Here is a 20,690-nt window from a genome sequence, read left to right on the forward strand (position 1 = left end):
TGCAGCAGAGCTGGTCTCCAGTCGTCCTGGTTAATCCTTGCCACTGGGCCAAGACCTAGCTCTGTCAAGCCCATGTGGTGGCTGGTGTGCAACGGTCACCACACGTTAAAAAAAATCCACACACAGGCATCTTCTACCCTCCAAGATTTAGTTTGGGACCTGGAATTTTAGGTCCTTCATTGAAACACCTGTGAACTTTTTGACGCGGAAGTGGGTCATCCTCGGTTCGAGGGACTGCCGATGATATGATGACACTGTATCCGTGATTCCCAAAATAAATAAATCCGCTTCAGTCCATTTTGGCATATATAACACATTTTAATCAATTATACCCAGGCTGTGACTTCACTCATGACATCTCCTTTGTAAAGCTGCATTAAAAATTGCCTTTCTGTTTTGTTCCCTAAATGCATTTAAAAGGATTTCAGGCATAATTTTCAATTTGACTGCTTTTTCATGATGCATAAAGTTAACTGGTCAGTAACAGTCTTTGAAAAATGTACAGGATTAGATTCCGTCTTATGCATTCTCATGAAGGCTGATCAATTACTGTACTGGTACTGTAGTTTTCATCACGTTTCCAGCTTGACATAGGGCCCAAATTTGCCCAGGAGTTGCTCCCTTTTTTTTGGAGCAACTTGATTTTTCTGGAGTATCTTAAAAATCCCCATTCTGCACATTTAATTTGCACCAATGTAAGTGAGTTAGTTCGGATTTTTTTTAGTTTTGTTTTTTTTTCAAAAGGGGGGCATTACCAGCCATTTTGGCCATTTAAGCCAGTTTGGACAGCTAATAGATGCTCCAAACTAACTTAGGCTAGCGTATGTGGCCACATGGCTGCACAGAAAACCCTTGCGGAGAGTTAAGAAATCAACACAGATTAGTACATTCTAAAGTACCAAGACTTACAAAGCACTAAACAAAGCACAAAAAGCATTCAATAACATAAAAAATAGAAGGAAGCGGAGAAAACCTGCACCTAAAGCACCAAGACTTACAAAGTTTTAGGGAAAGATGAAAAGAAAATAAAGGAACTCTGCAAACACACAATCACAGTAGTTTAAACAACACAAGCAGCTATTTACATGTGCAGGGCTTTTTTCATGTGACTCATTACTTTGCACATTTTTACAGGTCTCTTTCACAATCATTTTTTTACCTGTACAGGGATCTCCCTAAAACAAATTAAGCCGAGCGATGTTTCCATTCTCCAGTTGGCTCCAACAGCTGTATACCGAAATACTCCCAAAAGATGTGCAAAATAGAAACAACTTCCCCATATTTTTGCCAGAAACAAGTTAGCATAGCAGGTTTTCATCTGTTCAACAGTTCATGGGCTGGTGCGGGAGAGCATTCGGCCAGAGATAGGGGCGACGTACAGCGGGTCATCTCTTCAGCCAGGGATAAGCGCGGCTCACAGCCTGCAGGATGCGCTGGGAGGGCGAGGAGCTATTGCGCATGCGCGCAGACTGCACTGCGCATGCGGACAGCTGCCGGCACTGTTTTCGGCGCCGGGCTGTAGCTCTGCCTCCACTTCACTATATACGCCGCACCAGGACCCAGGACACACAGCAGAGCGGCCAGAATCATGAGCAAGTTTTTTGGCGCCGTTTTTAGTGCACAAAGTCGGCGCATCTCAGGTTAGTGCACCTGAAAAAGAGTTTGGGGAAATTTGGGCCCATTGTCCCTATTTTGGGGAGCCGAATCTGTCATTTTTGAATGTCTGTCCTGAGAGCAGTGATAAACAGTTTTACTGCTCTATATAACCATGCTTGTCCCTCCCTCTCAAATACAGAGAAAATTAAAATAAAATGGTAACCAAGCAAATGGCATTCTTAATGGGCCATTCGTAATCTTTATAAATTGGATTATCTTGAGACATCTATAAATGCAACCACAGTTGTCACAGATCGTTTCTGCAGTTTAGCAAATAAACAGGTTTTTATATAAAAAATTGCATGTGAAATACAGGCAGTAGATAATCCTTAAAATGTCAGACATTTATGCGCTAGTTGATTTTTGTTCCTGTTTACTGCAGGCTGGTGGGGGCTTAATGCTGCTTGATTAGCTAACGCTTCATAAACACACATGCAAGGGGGAAAAACCCTTCAGAGTAACACAGAAGATATTACAATTTGTTTTGCTGTTTCATTGCCAGTTTTTCACTTTAGTTTAGAAATCTTATGTATGGTTCTATGATTAAGCCAACAAATATTGGTACATGAGGAGCAGCTGCAGTATCCTTATTGGACTTTGCTAAGATGAGTGAAGAAGAAAACAGTGTTATTAAATATTAACAATCACACTTTGGTAGCATCATATGTGCCGTTGTAAATTGATGTGTTTATGTAGTCGCAATGCCTGCCAGTATTTTCCATCCATTTATCTGGACCAGGAAGAAGAAATAATAATAATAACTTTTATTTATATAGCGTCTTTAACATAGTAAAACATCCCATAAAATGACATCATGTTAAAAAGCAAGCAGTCAACAATACATCATAAGTCTGCATCCTTTTTTTGGATGATTCAGAAAGATTCTTGTATTTTCTACAAATAAAGCTGATGCTGGAAGTTGGCAAATAATCCTGCACTTTGAGAATTGAAATTCATTTGACCAAGTGTCAAAAGTCATTAAAGAACAAATTTGCATTTATACATAACCTTATTATGTCCTTGGGACATCCGTAAGCAATTTACATCCAATGAATTACTGTTGAAGTCCAGTCACTGTTTTTATTTTGAATAATGTGGCAGCCAGTTTGCACAAAGCAAGATACCATAAACAGAAAATCAGATGCACGACCAGTAAGTTAAAATTTTTCGTGGCATTTTTTGAGGAAAGATTGTTTGCCCAGACTTTGGAAAAACTCCCAGCTCTTATTTGAATTGTGCCATGGGATACTTTATGACCACCTGAACCGACTGACTTAATTTAACGTCTCATCTGCAGCACTCGCACTCTTATTCCGAATTGAGTATGTTATCACTGAGCCAAGCTAGCACTAAAATGTAGGAATATTTGTTTTTCACAATATTTAAATTATCATGAAGGGAAGCTTGTTTTTTTTGTGAGAAGGTATCGATAATGAGGATGTAAAGTCCTGTCCCCTCAGTACAGATTCACATGAGGCATGTAGTGAAGTCAAGGTCACTCTGGACCTGCACCTTTATTTCACAGCTCTGGAATGCTGCACTTGCCTGAGACCTGCCCTTATATACCTGTCTCTTGCAAGTGCACCCCTGGTGGTAAGGTATGCTGGTGGTTAAGATGTATAGCATGTTAGGATACAGTTATATATAATAATGTAAAATACATGACAGAGGAAATATTATTTAACAAAAGTGTTCTCCAAAGAAAAAAAATGAGCTGTTTAGTTTTGCATGATTGTATTTCTGCACGTTTGCTTATTGTATCGTTATTTTCACAAAATGAACATAGAATGAGGAACAAGTGAAAGAGACTTGGGCATTATAGTTGACCAGTCATTGAAAACATCCCCATAATGCATGGCTATGATTGTAATGGTGATTAGAATAGAGATACAAAGAGTTGGAACTCTCTTAATGCATCAGTGAGACCATATTTAGAGTACTTGCATTCACCATACCAAAAACAGAAAGAAGGTCAACAAGAATGATGCATGATAATTGGCTCATGGAGCTCACTGTATTGTCACTAAAACATAAAACTTCAAGGATACAACATGATTCAAGTATTTAAAATTATGAGAGAGTGAACATGTCCTCTCCAGGGCTGGCACACCTACTTAACAGTACTACGAAGCTTTGCTACCTTCAGCCAAAACTGCTCACAGGTCATCTCGGAGGACAAATATCAATACAGGCTATTTTCTTGTAGTGAATAGCTACCTCCTTGAACAGTACTTGAACACCACCTCACCTCAAAATCCAAGTACAATGTGCTCATGGTTTTTTTTGTCGTAAGTTTGAAATCATTCCTCTAACTCTCTATCTTTCTGCAGTTTTTCACCGATCTCCTCTTGCCCTCTTCAAGCTCACCTCTTCCATGAGACCTATTTCCTGCCCCCTATATTCCTGTTTCCACTCAACTCCAGACCTCCCAGCCCCTTTTCCTGGCTCCCATTGTGGAATTACCTTGTAAATTGTTCCCTCCTTTCAGGCCGAGTCCCTCTCTTCAAAACACACCCAGGACTCTATTGTCCTCACCAACTACTGCCCCATCTCCAACCTCTCTTTTCTCTTTAAGGTCCTTGAGCATGTCATTGTCTTCCAGCTCTGTGCACACTTCCCTAAAATTCTAATCAAATCTCTCAATCCAGATTCCATCATTCCCAAAGTGAAATGGCCTTAAGCCAAATGACAAAACAAAATCCTTTGTACTTAGAACCCTGATACATTATCTCTCTCTGCAGCATTCAACACAGAGGACCATGCTATCCTCTTTTATCACTTTCCCCAGTGTCCTGTGGCGCTGGCCTCATGTGATTCCAGTCCTACCTATCCGAATATAGCCAGTGCATCTCCAGCAACAACTTTTGTTCCCTCTCTGGCGCTGTCACCTCTAGAGTCCTCCAACGATCTATCCTTGGCCTCCATTCCATCCTTACCTACATGCTATCCTTTGGCAACATAATCTGGAGGCACAGTCAGTTTTCATGCATGCTCATGACCCCATCCCCATTCTCCTTCTCTGCCACATCTCTTGATCCCTGACTGCCTCTGTGCTGCCATATAGTCTTGGATGAATCATAATATCTCCCCAACACAAGTTTGAGAAGATGATGCCCAACCCCGAAAACAAACTCTGTACCCATGCTTCTGATTTTACTTTCCTCCAGGCCACTGTCTTGAGCTGAACCAGACCATTTGCAACCTTGGCATTCTGTTCTGCTCTAAGCTGAGTTTTAGACTCCATGTCCTTTCCATCACAAGGACCGCTTACTCCCATCTCTGCAACATTATTCGCCTCTGTCCTTTGCCACTGAAACGTGACTATTCCAGCAGTCTCTTTGCTGGCGTCCCATCCTGGACCTTCCGTAAGTTCCAGTTTATGAAAAACTTCTACACATATTCTGTTTGACACTGCGGCCCACTTTCCAATTGCCTCTCTTTCTCGCTGACCTATACTTGCTCCCCATCCCTAACGCGTTAACTTTAAAATCCTTCTCCTAATCTTTCATCCCTCCATGCTTTTGCCCCACCCTTTTTTTTGCAAATTCCTCCTCCAAGCCTATAATGCGCCTCTAAAAACAAAATGAAAAATGCAGCTCTGCAACAAGTACCTTGGTCATCCCTCTGTTTTTGGCTGGCTGTTGTTTTTCTTGCACCTTCCTGTGAAATGCGTTAAGATGTTTTTACATTAAAGGTGTTAATATAAATGCAAGTTATTGTAAAAATTGGAGGGTCTTCAGTCGGTGTATAAGGCAAAAATGATTTAAAGCACTATTTATTTCTCATTAATTTATGGAATAAACTGTCACTAGGCACAAGGAGTGCAGAATTTGTTGTATGTTTCAACAAGAAGCTTATAGGTTGCTGGTTAGGGAAAAAGTTGAGGAGCCTTGAATTGAAACTGCTGACATGTTCTGACTGTAATGCAAATTCACTATATAGAACCTCAATTGGAATGAGCTGGACCGGCTTGTTAGGCCTGCTCGTGTTGCTGGCCTCATGTTCTATATTTGTGTATTCATGAATATTGTTGAGTTTGCCATTAAATTGATATATTTACTCACATTTCATTTTGATCAGTGTTCATTCTAATCCGTGTTTAGCCACAGGATGAATTGGATTAAACATTTTTGTTTGGTAAAATCATACATTGTTGTATAGTGAAGGTCAGATCATGATCTGACTGGAGCAGTTTCTCTCATTATTTCCTTTTCAGACTTCAAACAATTGTTATTGAAGTCAGTCCACCAGTCGTGACTTGTTGTCTTAATACTTCCCTCAGATTTCACAGTCTGTCACCTCAACTCAGACGTCATTAACGCAGACCACGGTAATGGAAACTGTAACCATGGTTACCACCAAAGAACAGATTTTGGTAAAGCAGAAAGAGGAACTTCCTCCACCCCCTCCTCCTAAGAAGAGGCAGGTACTTTTGGACTCTGAGCTCAGGAAGAGGTGAGTTAAAGAGTAATATAAAAGTATTATGTTGACATTACTGTTAGGAATTGGAGAAAAAGGATTAAAATGCTTGCAATGTTGCTTGCTGACCAATACTGTTGTCAATTGTATTTTATACATTCATCAGGAATATCCATTGGTACTCACTTAAATCATGACATTCAGTGACGACACACCTACTCTTTGTATTAAATAAATCAGAACATATTTGAATTTATTTTCTGATGGTGTCTCGAGGCTTACCTGTTCTTGCTCCCATAAAGTGAAACTTAGGTGTATGCTATGTACTTCGGTAAACAGGAGCCAGATCTCCATCTAGTGTTTGAAACTATTATCACTAACACCAGATTGTTATTTTATACATGCATCAGGGAAAGTAATCTAATAGAAGAATATTGTGCTGTCACTGCAATTATGATTCACTCTTTGGGATTGCATTCATGTTTCTACACTGATGTCTGAAATCGGAATCCTCAGGACCGAGTCTGTGCCGATTTTTGGGGTTTTCCGGATGTCAGGCAAGAAAATCAGTAGTCTGAAATCCGGAATCCTCAGGACCGAATCCATGCCGGATTTTGGGGTTTTCCGGATTTCGGACCTTGCTACGGACTGAATCTGTGCCAGATTTTGGGTTTTGCCAGATGTCGGACCTCACCGCCTGCTCCTCGCTGCTCGCCGAAATGTCCGGTTTTCGGACAATTCTGGTTTTTGGAATACCGGATTCGGGCCGTGGCAGCTGTAATATAAAAACAGAAAATGCTGAAAATACTCAGCGGGTCAGGTAGCATCTGTGGAGAGAGAAACAGAACATATTTCTACACAATAAGAACATAAGAAACAGGAGCAGGAGTAGGCCATATTGCCTCTCCAGCCTGCCCTGCCATTCAATAAGATCATGGTTGATTTGATCTTGGCCTCAACTCCACTTTCCTGCTTGTTCCCCACAACCCTTGACTTCCCATAGTTTTGTTGAGGTAAAACTGTGCGATAATTTATTTCCATATATTTCTTTAATAGGTTTATAGTTATGTCAGGTATAGAATACAATCGATAACCAGGCAGAATACAGAACATGCAGGGGGAAAGAGATAATCGATATAAGAAGTGCAAAGAGAGAGTATGAGAAAAGATTAACAGGTAACATAAAAGGGAACCCCAAAATCTTTTACGAACATTTAAAATGTTAAAGGATAGGTAAGGGGATGGTGGGGCCAATTAGGGCCAACAAAGAAATCTTCTTGTGGAGGCAGAGGGCATGATGGAGGTACTGAATAGATACTTTGTCTTCACAAAAGAAGAGGATGAAGTTAATGTCAGAGTAGAGAAGGAGGGAGTAGAAATATTGGACAGGAAAAAAATAGTTAACAAGTCACCCAGTCCAGGTGGGATGCATCCTAGGTTGTTGAGGGAAGCTAGAATGGAGAATGCAAAAGCTCTGACCACAATCTTTCAATCCTCCTTAGATATGGGAGTGGTGCCAAAGGAGTGGAGGATTGCAGATGTTATACCCTTATTTAAAAAAGGGTAGAAGGATAAACCTGATAACTACAGGTCAATCAGTGTAATGTCAGTGGTGGGAAAACTACTAGAGACCATTGTCAAGGACAAATTTAATTCTCACTTGGAGAAGCATGGGTTACTAAGGGACAGCCAGCATGGATTTTTAAAGGCAAATTGTATCTGACTAACCTGATTTAATTCTTTGATGAATTAACAGAGAAGGTTGCTAAAGATAGTGCAGTAGATGTATATATTTACTTTCAAAAGGCATTTGATAAAGTACCTCATAACAGACTTATTTGGAAAATAGAAACACATGGCATTAAAGAGACGGAGGTAACTTGGGTACAAAATTGGCTAAGGGATAGTAGATGTTTTTCTGACTGGAGACAAGGGGGAATCCCCCAGGGGTATTATTAACATGATTGCTTTTCTTGTTGTATATAAATGACCTGGACTTGAGTATAGGGAGTACAATTTAGAAGTTTGTGGACAACACAAATTTTTACAATGTAGTAAATAGTGAGCAGTATAGTAGCAGACTCCAGGAGGACATAGACAGACTTGTGAAATGGGAAGAGATGTGGCAGATGCAATTTAATGTGGATAAGTGTGAAGTGATGCACTTTGGGAGAAGCAACATGGAAAAGCAATATATTCTAAATGGTACTATTTTGAGGGGGTGCAAGAACAGAGGGACCTGGGATGCATCGTCACAAATCTTTGAAGGTGGGAGGGTAAGTTAAGAAGGTGGTTAAGAAACTGTATGCAATACTTGGCTTTGTAAATAGGACATTGAATACAAAACAAGGAAGTCATGCTAAACCTTTACAAATTACTGATTAGGCCTCAACTGGAGTATTGTGTACAATTCTGGGCACCACACTTGAGGAAGGATGCCAAGGCCCTGCAGAGGATACAGAGGAGTTTTACCAGGATGATACCAGCGATGAGGAAGTTCAGTTATGTGGGGTAATTGGAGAACTAATGGAGGTATTCAAAATACCTCTATTGTAGAGGGGTTTTGATAGAGCAAATAGGGAGAAATTATTTCCTCTGGCAAGTGGGTTGGTAACCAGAGGTCATAGATTTAAAATAATTTGTAACTGAACTAGAGGGGAAAGGAGGAGAAATTTCTTCACACAGAGGGTTATTAAGATCTGGAATGCACTACCTGAAAGGGTAGTGGAATCAGATTGCATACGAACTTTAAAAGACATTGGACATGTACTTGAAAAGGACTAATTTGCAGGGCTATGGGCGAAAAGCTGGGGTGTGAGCCTAAATTGGACAGCGCTTCCTTGTGGCCGAATGGCCGCCTCCTGTGCTGGAAGATTCGTTGATTCTTCCATGGTTCTAACTACTTCACATTGTACAACATTCAGCATTGAAAATGTAGATAAATTAATTTTTGCAGTAAGCCAGGTGCATTATTTAGGAAACTGCGCAGAGAGCTAGGATGCTTCATGTCTTACCAATGCTGTTACACTACTGATTATGCATCAGTACAAAGTAAATTTTAGTTGTGTATGAATGTGAAAGTGCTGGTATAACTTGGAAGTTAAATCAGGAGTAGGGCTGATGGTTCCACAGCTTCAGTCACAACTGCTCTGATAATGAAGCTGCCCATGCCAGTCTACAGCCGGACTTGGGACAATTCAGGCTTGGGCTGACAGGTGGCCGGTAACAATCTTCAACAAGAGAAAGTCCCACCATCTCCCTATGACCTTTTATGGCACCACTATGCACTTGGACTGGGGTAAGGCACTTCGGCTGGGGGAGGGATGTACTTGGACTGGGGTAAGGCACTTTGGCTGGCCCTTGGTGTCTTCTGGGGAGCTCTGTCCTCTGTCACTTCAGGAAGTCAAAGTGGATCGAGTTACAATTTGCAAAGTCAGTGAGACCTTGGGATGGGCGATTCCAGTTACACATTCCTGTGAAACTTCAGAGTGTGGCTCATCCTCCAAGGGGACCAATCAGAAACAAAGACTGGAGCAAGTTGACCATTTTTGCAGTATCAGTAAGCATGTCCATATTTGATAGAGGCTAGTGGCGGGTAATCACCATATCCTCTCAGCTTGAGAAAATGCAAGTACACAAAAGAGAGAAAAAGGAGAAAATAATGAACATCTTAAAAAAAACCACAAGACACAAAACACAAAGTGTAAGTAATTAAAAAAGGGAATTATGAAACTTTGCTTTGGAAAACCCGGGCTGGAGGTGTAGACTTTAGCCTCATGGTATAACTTATTGCATGAAAATTTCAAATTATTCCATGTTCTCGTTGTATTATGTTCACCACTGCTGCGCTGTGAGTCTGGAATCAATTCTGGCTTCAGTACAGCATCCTGAAAACTGATCACTGGAAAGTGACAAGAACCAAGCGATCAAAATAGTGTGAAGGGCAAATTACTCTGGAGGCCTGAAAAAGCACCCTGTTTAAAAACTGCAGTGCTGCATTACTCCTGTGTTACTGGTATTCAACTTTAAGAATTTCCTCTTAAAAAAAATTGTTCTGCCAAATGTTGGTTGCTTGTTAACTGGGGATGGGAATCTACAAGCATGTAGTTTGAGAACTTAAAGAACTACTGTTAGGACATCTAGACATTTAGGCCCCAAGTTTCCACACGCGGCGAAAAAGGCGCCCCTCAGAGCTGGGCGCTTGTTTTTCGCGCCGAAAACGGCGCCTAAAAAAACCCTCCGTATTCTCCACCTCCCTGCAGGTCCTCTGGCCCTCGGCGCAGCGCAGCACGAGCTGTAGGGGGGACGGAACCAGGTCCCTGCGCTGAAAACAGTGCCGGGACCTCTGCACATGCGCGCTACAGTGGGCACGCAAGTGCAGTAGCTCCAGGCGCCCGAAACTGTGTGAGAGGGGCCCGAAGCACGCAGCCCCTAGCCCTGGCCCAATGGCCTCACTGGGGCTGTGTGAATAAGGCTCCTCCCACGGCCAGCTCCTGCTTCCTCCCGACCCGACTTGACCCGCTTCCCGCCCCCACCCCGCCCCCGGATCGGACCCGACACCCGCTCCCCCACGCCCCCCCCCCCGCCCCCGGACCGGACCAGACACCCGCTGCCCCCCCCCCCCCGCCCCTGGACCGGACCTGATACCCACTTCCCCCCCCCGCCCCCGGACCGGGCCCGACACCCGCTCCCCCCTCCCCCCGGACTGGACCTGACACCCGCTCCCCCCCCCCACCCGCCCCCGGATCGGACTCGACACTCGCTCCGCCCCCCGGACTGGACCCGACACCCGCTCCCCCCCCCCACCCGCCCCCGGATCGGACTCGACACTCGTTTCCCCCCCCCCCCCCCCCCCCGGACCGGACACCCGCTCCTTCCCCCCCCCCCCCCCCCCGACCCGAACCGAACCGACCTCCCTCCCACCACCCCCCCCGACCCGACCCAACGCCACCTACCTGTAAATCTGGTGCTGGGGACGGGCCCTGCCCGAAGTCTCGGGCCCGGCCCGATCAGCCTCCCTCCCCCTTCTCCTTCCCCTTCACCAACCCCCTCCTTCCCCCCCCCCCACCCCCCCAAGCTCCCGGTACTGCAATCGGTAAGTAGAAAATGTTTTATTTATTGATTTCAAAAAAAAAATTATTTCTTATTAATTTTTTTTGATTGATTTATTGATGTATTTATCATTTATTATTGATGATGGCTCTTTATTTGTAAAACTGAAGTGTTTAATGTTTGTAAACTTCCCTTTAAACACCCCCCCCCCCCCCCCCCACCATTCCCTACGCCTGATTTGTAACCTGCGCCTGATTTTTTTTTAAGTGTGGACAAGGTTTTTTCAAGCGTACAAAAATCTTCACTTACTCCATTCTAAGTTAGTTTGGAGTATGTTTTCACTGTGGAAACTTTGAAATCAGGCGTCAGTGGCTGGACACGCCCCCTTTGAAAAAAAATTCTGTTCCAAAGTGAAACTGGTTTACCTGACTAGAACTGCAGAAAACTAAATGTGGAGAATTCCGATTTCTAAGATACTCCGTTCTACACCAGTTGCTCCTAAAAATCAGGAGCAAATCATGTGGAAACTTGGGGCCTCTATTGCTACAGAGAACTGAGAGTAAATTTGAATACTTGTTCAATTTTTCTCCATTTTGGTCTGTGTAAAATATAGAGTTGTGTTGAGTCCTGATGAAATTCCTTCGATGATTTACTCATTCCACTTGTGTGAGGAAGGTAAATTAACATCAGCTAACAGGATGATTAATTCCAAAGTGCTGGAGTTCAACAGTGCATCATTTAGTTCCTTCCTCTCATACTATTCGCTTTTGTAACCATCTTCCTGATGATGTCATTGGCACTCAATGTTTAAAGTAAAATGAAAAAGAAAATCAAAGGTGTGTCAAAGTTGATGCTAATCCTTTCCAATTAAATTAGAGGTGTTCCTTAATTACTGCTCTTTCCAGTAGAACAGCACTTATTCTAATTGAGATCATAAGGTGAGGGAGCTAGCTCTTATAATGCAAAACAACACCAAGGCTGAGAAGAAAAAATGAAGTAAATCGGGAAGCAGGGATTAGATGAGACAACACTTAGGTTTTAAAAGCCAGAAGATTGTAGGAGGAAGATGTTAAATATGTAACCCTGTAAATATCTTGTTTAACCACCAGAGGGCTCATCCCCTGGAGTCCCAAGGGATCCCACAATCCCTTGGGAGCACCTGTACATAAGGAGGCTTCACAGGCTGGAGAGGCACTCTGGAGACCTGAATAAAGGACTAAGGTCACATGTTACTTTGAGCTCACAGTGTCTGGTCAGATTCTTTATTAGCAAGACATAACAACTGGCGACAAGATACAGATAATGAACTCCACCGCAAAAATGCAGAGAACCGTGGGCATCCTGGAGAAATTTTCGGACGGAGATGATTGGGAAACCTTCGTGGAACCACTCGACCAATACTTCATGGCCAACGAGCTGGAAGGAGAAGCGAACGCTGCCAAATGAAGGGCGATCCTCCTCACCGTTTGCGGGGCACCAACGTATGGCCTCATGAAAAATCTGCTTGCTCCAGCGAAACCCACGATGATTTGTGCACACTGGTCCGGGAGTATCTAAACCCGAAGGAAAGTGTTCTGATGGCGAGGTACCGGTTCTACACATACAAGTGGTCTGAAGGCCAGGAAGTGGTGAGCTACGTCGCCGAGCTAAGGCGCCTTGCAGTACATTGCGAATTTGAAGGACACTTGGAGCACATGCTCAGGGACTTCTTTGTACTTGGCATTGGCCATGAAGTAATACTTTGCAAACTTTTGACTGTAGCGATCCCAACCTTGAGTAAAGCCATAGCGATAGCCCAGGCGTTTATCGCCACCAGTGACAATACCGAACAAATCTCTCAGCACACGAGAGCTGTTGCAAGTACTGTGAATAAAGTAATGTTGTTTTCGAATCGTAACGTACAGGGCAGGACTCACATGCCTGCAGCTGCACGTCCGCAGGTGTTTCAAGGGTGGTGAATGCAAGGCCATTAACACCTTGTTGGCACTGCAGGGGTGATCATCACTTCCATTCATGCCGCTTCAAAGGATAGGTTTTCAAGGGCTGTGGAACAATGGGACACCTCCAATGTATGTGCAGCCAAACTCAAACCCTGCTAATCCTGCAAAGCACCATGTTGCAGAGGAAGACAAATCCACAGTGGATCACGACGAACCAGAGCCTCAGACTGAGGAGGCAGAGATATATGGGGTGCACACATTTACCACAAAGTGTCCCCCGATAATGCTGAAGGTTGAATTAAATGGACTCCCAGTGTCAATGGAGCTGGACATGGGTGTGAGACTGTCCATAATGAGCAAAAAGACTTTTGAAAAGTTGTGGTGCAGCAAGGCCTCAAGGCCAATCCTGACTCCCATTCGTACTAAACTGAGAATGTACACAAAGGAACTGATTCCTGTAATCGGCAGAGCGACCGTAAAGGTCTCCTACGATGGAGCGGTGCACAAATTACCACTCTGGGTGGTACCGGGCAATGGCCCCACACTGTTCGGCAGGAGCTGGCTGGGAAAGATACGCTGGAACTGGAACGACGTCCGAGCGCTCTCGTCCGTCGACGACACCTCATGTGCCCAAGTTCCAAGGAGCAAAAGTGCAGATCCATTTGACCCTGGGGGCGCAACCCATCCATCACAAGGTGAGAGCGGTACTGTACATGATGAAGAGAGGGTGGAGATCGAGCTGGACCGGCTGCACCGAGAGGCATCATTTCGCCGATAGAATTCAACGAGTGGGCCAGTCCGATTGTTCCAGTCCTCAAGGAAGATGGCACCGTCAGAATCTGTGGTGATTACAAAGTAACTATCAATCGTTTCTCCCTGCAGGATCAATAACCACTACCAAAGGCAGACGACCTATTTGCGATGCTGGCGGGAGGAAAAACATTCATGTAGCTGGACTTGACACAGGAGCTGGAGGAATCATCGAAGGGCCTCACCTGCATCAACACGCACAAAGGTCTCTTCATTTACAACAGATGCCCGTTGGCATTCGATCAGCCGCGGCGATATTCCAGAGGAACATGGAAAGCTTACTGAAGTCGGTCCCGCGCACTGTGGTCTTCCAGGACGACATCTTGGTTACAAGTCGGGACACAGTCGAGCATCTGCAGAACCTGGAGGAGGTTCTTAGTCGGCTTAATCATGTGGGGCTCAGGTTAAAACGCTCAAAGTGCATTTTCCTGGCACCTGAAGTGGAGTTCCTTGGGAGAAGAATCGTGGTGGACGGCATCAGGCCCACCGATTCGAAGACAGAGGCAATCAAAAATGCACCAAGACCACAGACAGAGCTGCGGTCGTTTCTAGGACTCCTGAACTATTTTGGTAACTTCTTACCGGGTCTTAGCACATTGTTAGAACCCCTGCACTCTTTACTGCGTAAAGGAGATGAATGGGTATGGGGTAAAAGCCAAGAAAATGCCTTTGAGAAAGCTAGAAAACTGTTATGCTCAAATAAATTGCTTGTATTGTACGATCCATGTAAGCGTTTGGTACTAGCATGTGATGCGTCGTCATACGGTGTCGGGTGTGTATTGCAACAAGCTAATGAATCTCAGAAATTGCAATTGGTTGCTTATGCATCCAGAAGTCTGTCTAACGCTGAGAGGGCCTACAGCATGATCGAAAAAGAAACCTTAGCGTGTGTTTATGGGGTAAAGAAAATCTGTTCGGGCTCAAATTTGAATTGGAAACCGACCATAAGCCACCTATATCCCTCTTTTCTGAAAGTAAGGGAATAAACACGAATGCATCAGCCCACCTCCAGAGATGGGCGCTCACATTATCCGCATACAACTACGCCATCCGTCACAGGCCAGGCACAGAAAACTGTGTCGATGCTCTCAGTAGGCTGCCATTGTCTACCACAGGGGTGGAAATGGCACAGCCCGCAGATTTAGTTATGGTAATAGAAGCATTCGAAAGTGAGCAATCACCTGTTACCGCCCGACAGATTAGAACCTGGACGAGCCAGGACCTCTACTGTCCTTTGTAAAAAAACTGTGTGCTTCACAGGAGTTGGTCGAGTGTACCGTTCGAGATGCAGGAAGAAATAAAGCCGTACCAGCGGCGAAGAGATGAAATGTCCATACAGGCAGACTGCCTCTTGTGGGGTCATCGGGAAGTGGTGCCAAAAAAGGGCAGGGTCACTTTCATTAATGATCTCCACAGTACCCACCCAGGCATTGTAATGATGAAAGCGATAGCCAGATCCCACGTGTGGTGGCCCGGTATCGATGCAGACTTAAGAGTCTTGCGTGCACAAATGTAACACATGTTCTCGGTTACGCAATATACCCAGGGAAGCGCCACTAAGTTTATGGTCCTGGCCCTCCAAACTGTAGTCCAAGGTCCATATCGACTACACAGGACCATTCTTGGAAAAATGTTCCTTGTGGTTGTAGATGCGTACTCCAAATGGATTGAATGTGAAATAATGTCGGCAAGCACATCGCTGCCACCATTGAAAGCCTGCGGGCCATGTTTGCCATGCACGGCCTGCCTGATGTCCTTGTGAGTGACAATGGGCCGTGCTTCACCAGTGCCGAGTTCAAAGAGTTCATGACCCGCAATAGGATCAAACATGTCACTTCCGTCGAGTTCATACTAGTGTCCAATGGTCAGGCAGAGCGAGCAGTGCAAACAATCAAGCAGAGCTTGAAGAGTCGGCCAACAATTAAAATAAAATGGCGGCCGCGATGGTGTGCCCTCTCCTTTAAGGGCGGACGCACCACCCAGCCAATGGCAGCTTCCCGCTGCATGGAACTCAGTGGCACCAACCGATGGTGGCTGCGCTCCCACGGGGCAATTTCCCTCGCGGGCCTGTAAGGGGTCAACGCGTGTCTGACAATGGGTCGGAGCGCCGTTATATCAATAAAATGACTCCCACCAAAAGAATAGACATTAGATAGGAGCAGCATGGCAGAAATAGTGTTTCGGGTTTTTTTTGTAAAATTGTACTTTAGTTGCTAATGATTTGAGTAGTCTTATTACTTTCAAAATGTTTATTGCATTGTCACAGTGTGTTGGTTAGTCTGGAGGGGTAGCTTATGGGGGTAGTAAATGAAAAGAAAATTCATCTTCTTAAATTTCTGCTCTGGTTTCCCTATTCCTGACCCTGGGGCAGTGAGGGTAACTGCTCGCGCCTGTAATGACATTTGAACAGGAACCACCTCATTCAGCAAAGACCAGGGTGGATCGTTTTGGTTCGTAGGCCCAGTCACTCCCTGCATTAAATTTGTTGACTCATTGAGGAGCAGGAAACTGCTTTTTCAAAAAAAAATCTATAACTGGTAAATATTCTTCTTTTAGCGAGTTCAAAGATGTTTTTTAAACTGTACACAATGAATCAAGTATCACAGATCATACTTCATACTCATATGCTCATACCTGTACTTCTGTTGATCTGTTGAGTGGCTGTTCTTAACAGTAAACTGATCTTTTTTGTTTTGTAAATATTCACGAGAAACGTTGAGGACTACTTGAGCTTTGTTCAAGCTTAAGGTATTGGTAGAAAATTGACACACGGATTTTTAAACTGGAGGCCAATTGTATTCCTCCCACACAATCTTTTGAAGTGTGCACACTTTTGTGAAATGAAAAATAAAGCAATCATTGGTTCAGCGATTTAACAGGCACTGAATAATGGACTGCATTTGTCATGCTGATTATCTGTAGCTTGCAACCAAATAGGATTGATTCCTAAAGGGGCCTGAAAAACAATGTTTGCTTAAATCCCCGCGCCCCCCCATCATTTGTTTGCCAAACACAGGATGGCATTTGGTTGAATTTCTTTTGATCCTTTCCTAAGAATTTCAGAATTTTTGCCCCTCTATTCTGAAACGTCCTTAATTTTCTCTTAAAATGTCACTTGCATGTAGTTTTCTGCTCACATCACTAGCGTACCCCCTGTAACTGTCCAAGTCTGCTGAAACAATGCAAATACCCACAAGGGGGAAAAATAAATCTCGTCACTTGTAATGAGATTTTTCATCTTGTTGCATTTTTAAAACTTACTGATTTCAATTACACAAAAAATATGGATGGATAGCAAGGAATGTAAAGCTGGCCTTGACCTGCTCCATAAATTAAGACCATGAGTAATGGGATTGTAGCAATGCTGTGCTGTCAGTGTTAGCAAGATTTGTTGCAAGAACCCCAGGCCCCAGTAAAGCAGGGTTTCCAATAAGTGCTACCATTTTATGGAAAGATGAATGCCTTTAACTGTTGGTGTAACAAGTGCACGTTACACTCCAGTGGATAAACAAAAACATGTCAAATAGGCACATAAATTACAACCTATGTATTCATCGTGCTGCATGGCTCTGTTAATTCCTGGATTCTTTTACCTCAATCTGGTTCAGTAAAATTACTGAGTCGAATACCTCTTGTGCTTTGAACAAAGCAGTCTTTATTACCAGCCAGTAAGACCTATCAGACAGAAGATATACTCTCTGGATAGAGCGTACACACTCCCTACGGATAGGTGAAGTTACATCGTAAAGCGTTAACAGTTATACAGTTTTGAAATCAGATAACAAAATAAATGGATTGACAGTCTAACTCAGCCACTCATTAGTCAATCTATATGAGATGTTCTTCTTGAAAGCTCAAGTATTGCCTCTAAATGTTTCAATCTAATGGTGTGACTATTTGCTGAGACCTTGCAATTCTGCAGATGTATTTCATGTTACAATTATATATTATTGGCAGGATTAGTGACTTGAAACCTTGAGACAGACTGTTAGCTATGCTGATGTTGCACTATTTGCAATCTGACATTCTCCCAGCTATTCTTCCATGGCTTATACATTTTCATATATCCCGTTTACTTTACTGTCCTTAATTCCATATATTCCGTTCAGATATCCACATCTCGACTGAATAAAGTACTGCTTTTGCACCATTGCACTGCAGGCAACTGTAACTGACATCAAGACTATTGCCAATAATGAAATTCATCCTTCATGTTTTATTTTCTCTGTAGAAATCCCATCTCCATACCAAATTTCACACCTAAATTCTAGAACTGTTCAATTTTAATGCAGTAGTGAAGTGAAGTCGACTTGCAGACATTTTATCCATAATAATTGGAGTTGAACCAGCATGCCCTCTTCAAGATGCAAGTAGATTGCGTGTCCATACACAGAATAGAAACTTAAATGTGAAATGATGACAGACTTTTATTAATAATTGGCTGTATATTCTGTAGGTTTGATGTTGATACAACAGAGCTGCACAGCTGGATGACACGGTCGGAAGCCATCCTTCAAAGCCCAGAGTTCGCAATCTATCGAAAGGAAGGAAGTATCTCAGATCTTCAAGAGAAAGTTAATGTACGTCAAGTATTTAATATGTAAAAGATAAGAAGAAAAATGTACAGTTAAATTAGCCATTTTGTCACGGATGTTGATGGAGTAATATATCTCAAATGTTGAGAGCATATTACCGTCACGATGTCAAAATCTTGATGAAAACGAGATCTGTGAAATACTTTTATTTACATATTATTATGTTAGTTTATTGGACACCAATACAGAAATTTAAATACCAGGTTTTAATATGTCTGCCTTTTAATCAGTGCATTATAATCTCCAGTGCTATGGAAGTGGGGTTAGGCCAAGAAAAAATATTAATTGAGCTATCTCCATTTTAAGGGGAACCAGAAAACAGAACATAAACTGTTACTTGGTGTGCTGACATATGCTTGTTAGAGCTTTGGATTCAGGCCTACAATGCCAGAGTGCCAAGGCTTCCCTCAACCTCCCCGCCCCAATGATTTACATTGTTATCTGATCCGGGAGTGCTGTGAGTGAGTGTAAACCTACCCCTGTTTCAGAAACTATGATACCCCATATTTGACAAGTAGAGATATTGGTAATCCATAAAGCATAATCTTATGAAGGTTACAAACACGTGCATGAAGTTAATTCAGCCAAGGGATGTTGTGCTTATTTAGGAGTATTGTGATTTTTTCTTTTCTCTACTTCAAGAGCTGGTTATGGGTTAGCTCATTTTGTTATCCTGTTTTAGGCTATCGAGCGGGAGAAACCTGAAAAATACAGAAAATTGCAAGATGCCAGCAGATCAGCTCAAGCCCTGGTGGAACAGATGGTGAATGGTAATTACATGCAAGTTGATTCAGATAATCTTCTTGGGGATTTGTGCAACACATAAGTTCACATTTATCACACAGGAGATATTAGCAAGCAGCAATCTGAAAGCAAACACCAACTTCACAGCATATATTTAATGTGTTCATCAAGTGTATTGCATATATTAAGCAACCTAATTGAAAGTGAACTGACAAATCATAAACATTAACACATACTATAAATTATGTCATCAGAAAATAAGACTAGTTTTATTGGGCCCAAGTTTCCACATGATTTGCGCCTGATTTTTAGGAGCAACTGGTGGAGAACGGACTATTTTAGAAATTGCAATTCTCCACATTTTTTTTTCTGCAGTTCTAGTCAGGTAGAACAGTTCTAGTTTAGAACAGAATTTTTTCTTCAAAAGGGGGCGTGTCCGGCCACTGACGCCTGATTTGAAAGTTTCCACAGTGAAAATGTACTCCAAACTAAAGTAGAATGGAGCCAGTGAAGATTTTTGTAGAACTGAAAAAACCTGTTCTACATATTAAAAAATCAGGCACAGGTTACAAATTAGGTGCCCAGAACGAGGTGGGGGGGAGGGGGGGGGGAAGGGAACTCATTAAATTCTACAATAAATCCTTATTTATACTTCTACAAATATTATACAAATAAATCCAACCTGAATAAACATTTATAAGCCAAGAAAAGATTAAATAAACCATCTTCCGACCTGTGTGAAAGTGCTTCAGCCAGGGAGAATGCTGCAGCCGTTCGTGCCGCTGAGCAGGAGGGGGGGGGAGAAAGCCGCTGGTGTCGCTGAGCGGGAGGGGGAGAGAGAGAGAGATGGGGGGAGGGAGGGAAAGAGGGAGGGAGAGAGGGAGATGGGAGGGAGGGAGAGAGAGGGGGGGATGGAGTGAGAGAGAGAGAGAGAGAGAGCGGATGGTGGGGGAGAGAGAGGGGGGTGGTGGGGAAGGGAGAGGTCAGGTCGGATCGGATCCAGTCCGGGAGTCGGGTACAGTGGGGGGGGGCGGAGCGGGTCGGGTCGGGGAACAGGAGTACGGGTCGGGTCAGCGGGGGGCGGGGGGAGCGGGTGTCGGGTCGGGTCTGGTCGGCGGGGGGGGGGGGGGGGGGGGAGAGCGGGTGTCTGGTCGGTGGGGGAGCGGGTGTCGGGTCGGGTCTGATCGGCGGGGGGGGGGGGGGGGAGCGGGTGTCGGGTCGGGTCTGGTCGGCGGGGGGGGGGGGGGGAGAGCGGGTGTCGGGTCGGGTCTGGTCGGCGGGGTGGGGGGGAGGAGAGCGGGTGTCTGATCGGCGGGGGGGGGGGGGAGCGGGTGTCGGGTCGGGTCTGGTCGGCGGGGGGGGGGGGGGAGAGCGGGTGTCGGGTCGGGTCTGGTCGGCGGGGTGGGGGGGAGGAGAGCGGGTGTCTGATCGGCGGGGGGGGGGGGGAGCGGGTGTCGGGTCGGGTCTGGTCGGC

General features: G+C 44.1%; 1 protein-coding gene across 12 annotated transcripts in view; it reads left to right on the forward strand.

The window, feature by feature from the left end:
* Positions 1-20,690, forward strand: part of dmd (dystrophin) — a 2,299,423-nt gene that overhangs the window by 952,766 nt on the left and 1,325,967 nt on the right. For all 12 annotated transcript variants that reach the window (XM_070893344.1, XM_070893337.1, XM_070893339.1 and 9 more), the window contains 3 exons: positions 5,939-6,111; positions 18,334-18,457; positions 19,155-19,242. In XM_070893344.1, the coding sequence (XP_070749445.1) occupies positions 5,939-6,111; positions 18,334-18,457; positions 19,155-19,242 (385 nt within the window). The remainder of the gene's footprint in view (positions 1-5,938; positions 6,112-18,333; positions 18,458-19,154; positions 19,243-20,690) is intronic.

Source organism: Pristiophorus japonicus, chromosome 11 (genome assembly GCF_044704955.1).
Source record: "Pristiophorus japonicus isolate sPriJap1 chromosome 11, sPriJap1.hap1, whole genome shotgun sequence".
Classification (NCBI taxonomy): domain Eukaryota; kingdom Metazoa; phylum Chordata; class Chondrichthyes; family Pristiophoridae; genus Pristiophorus; species Pristiophorus japonicus.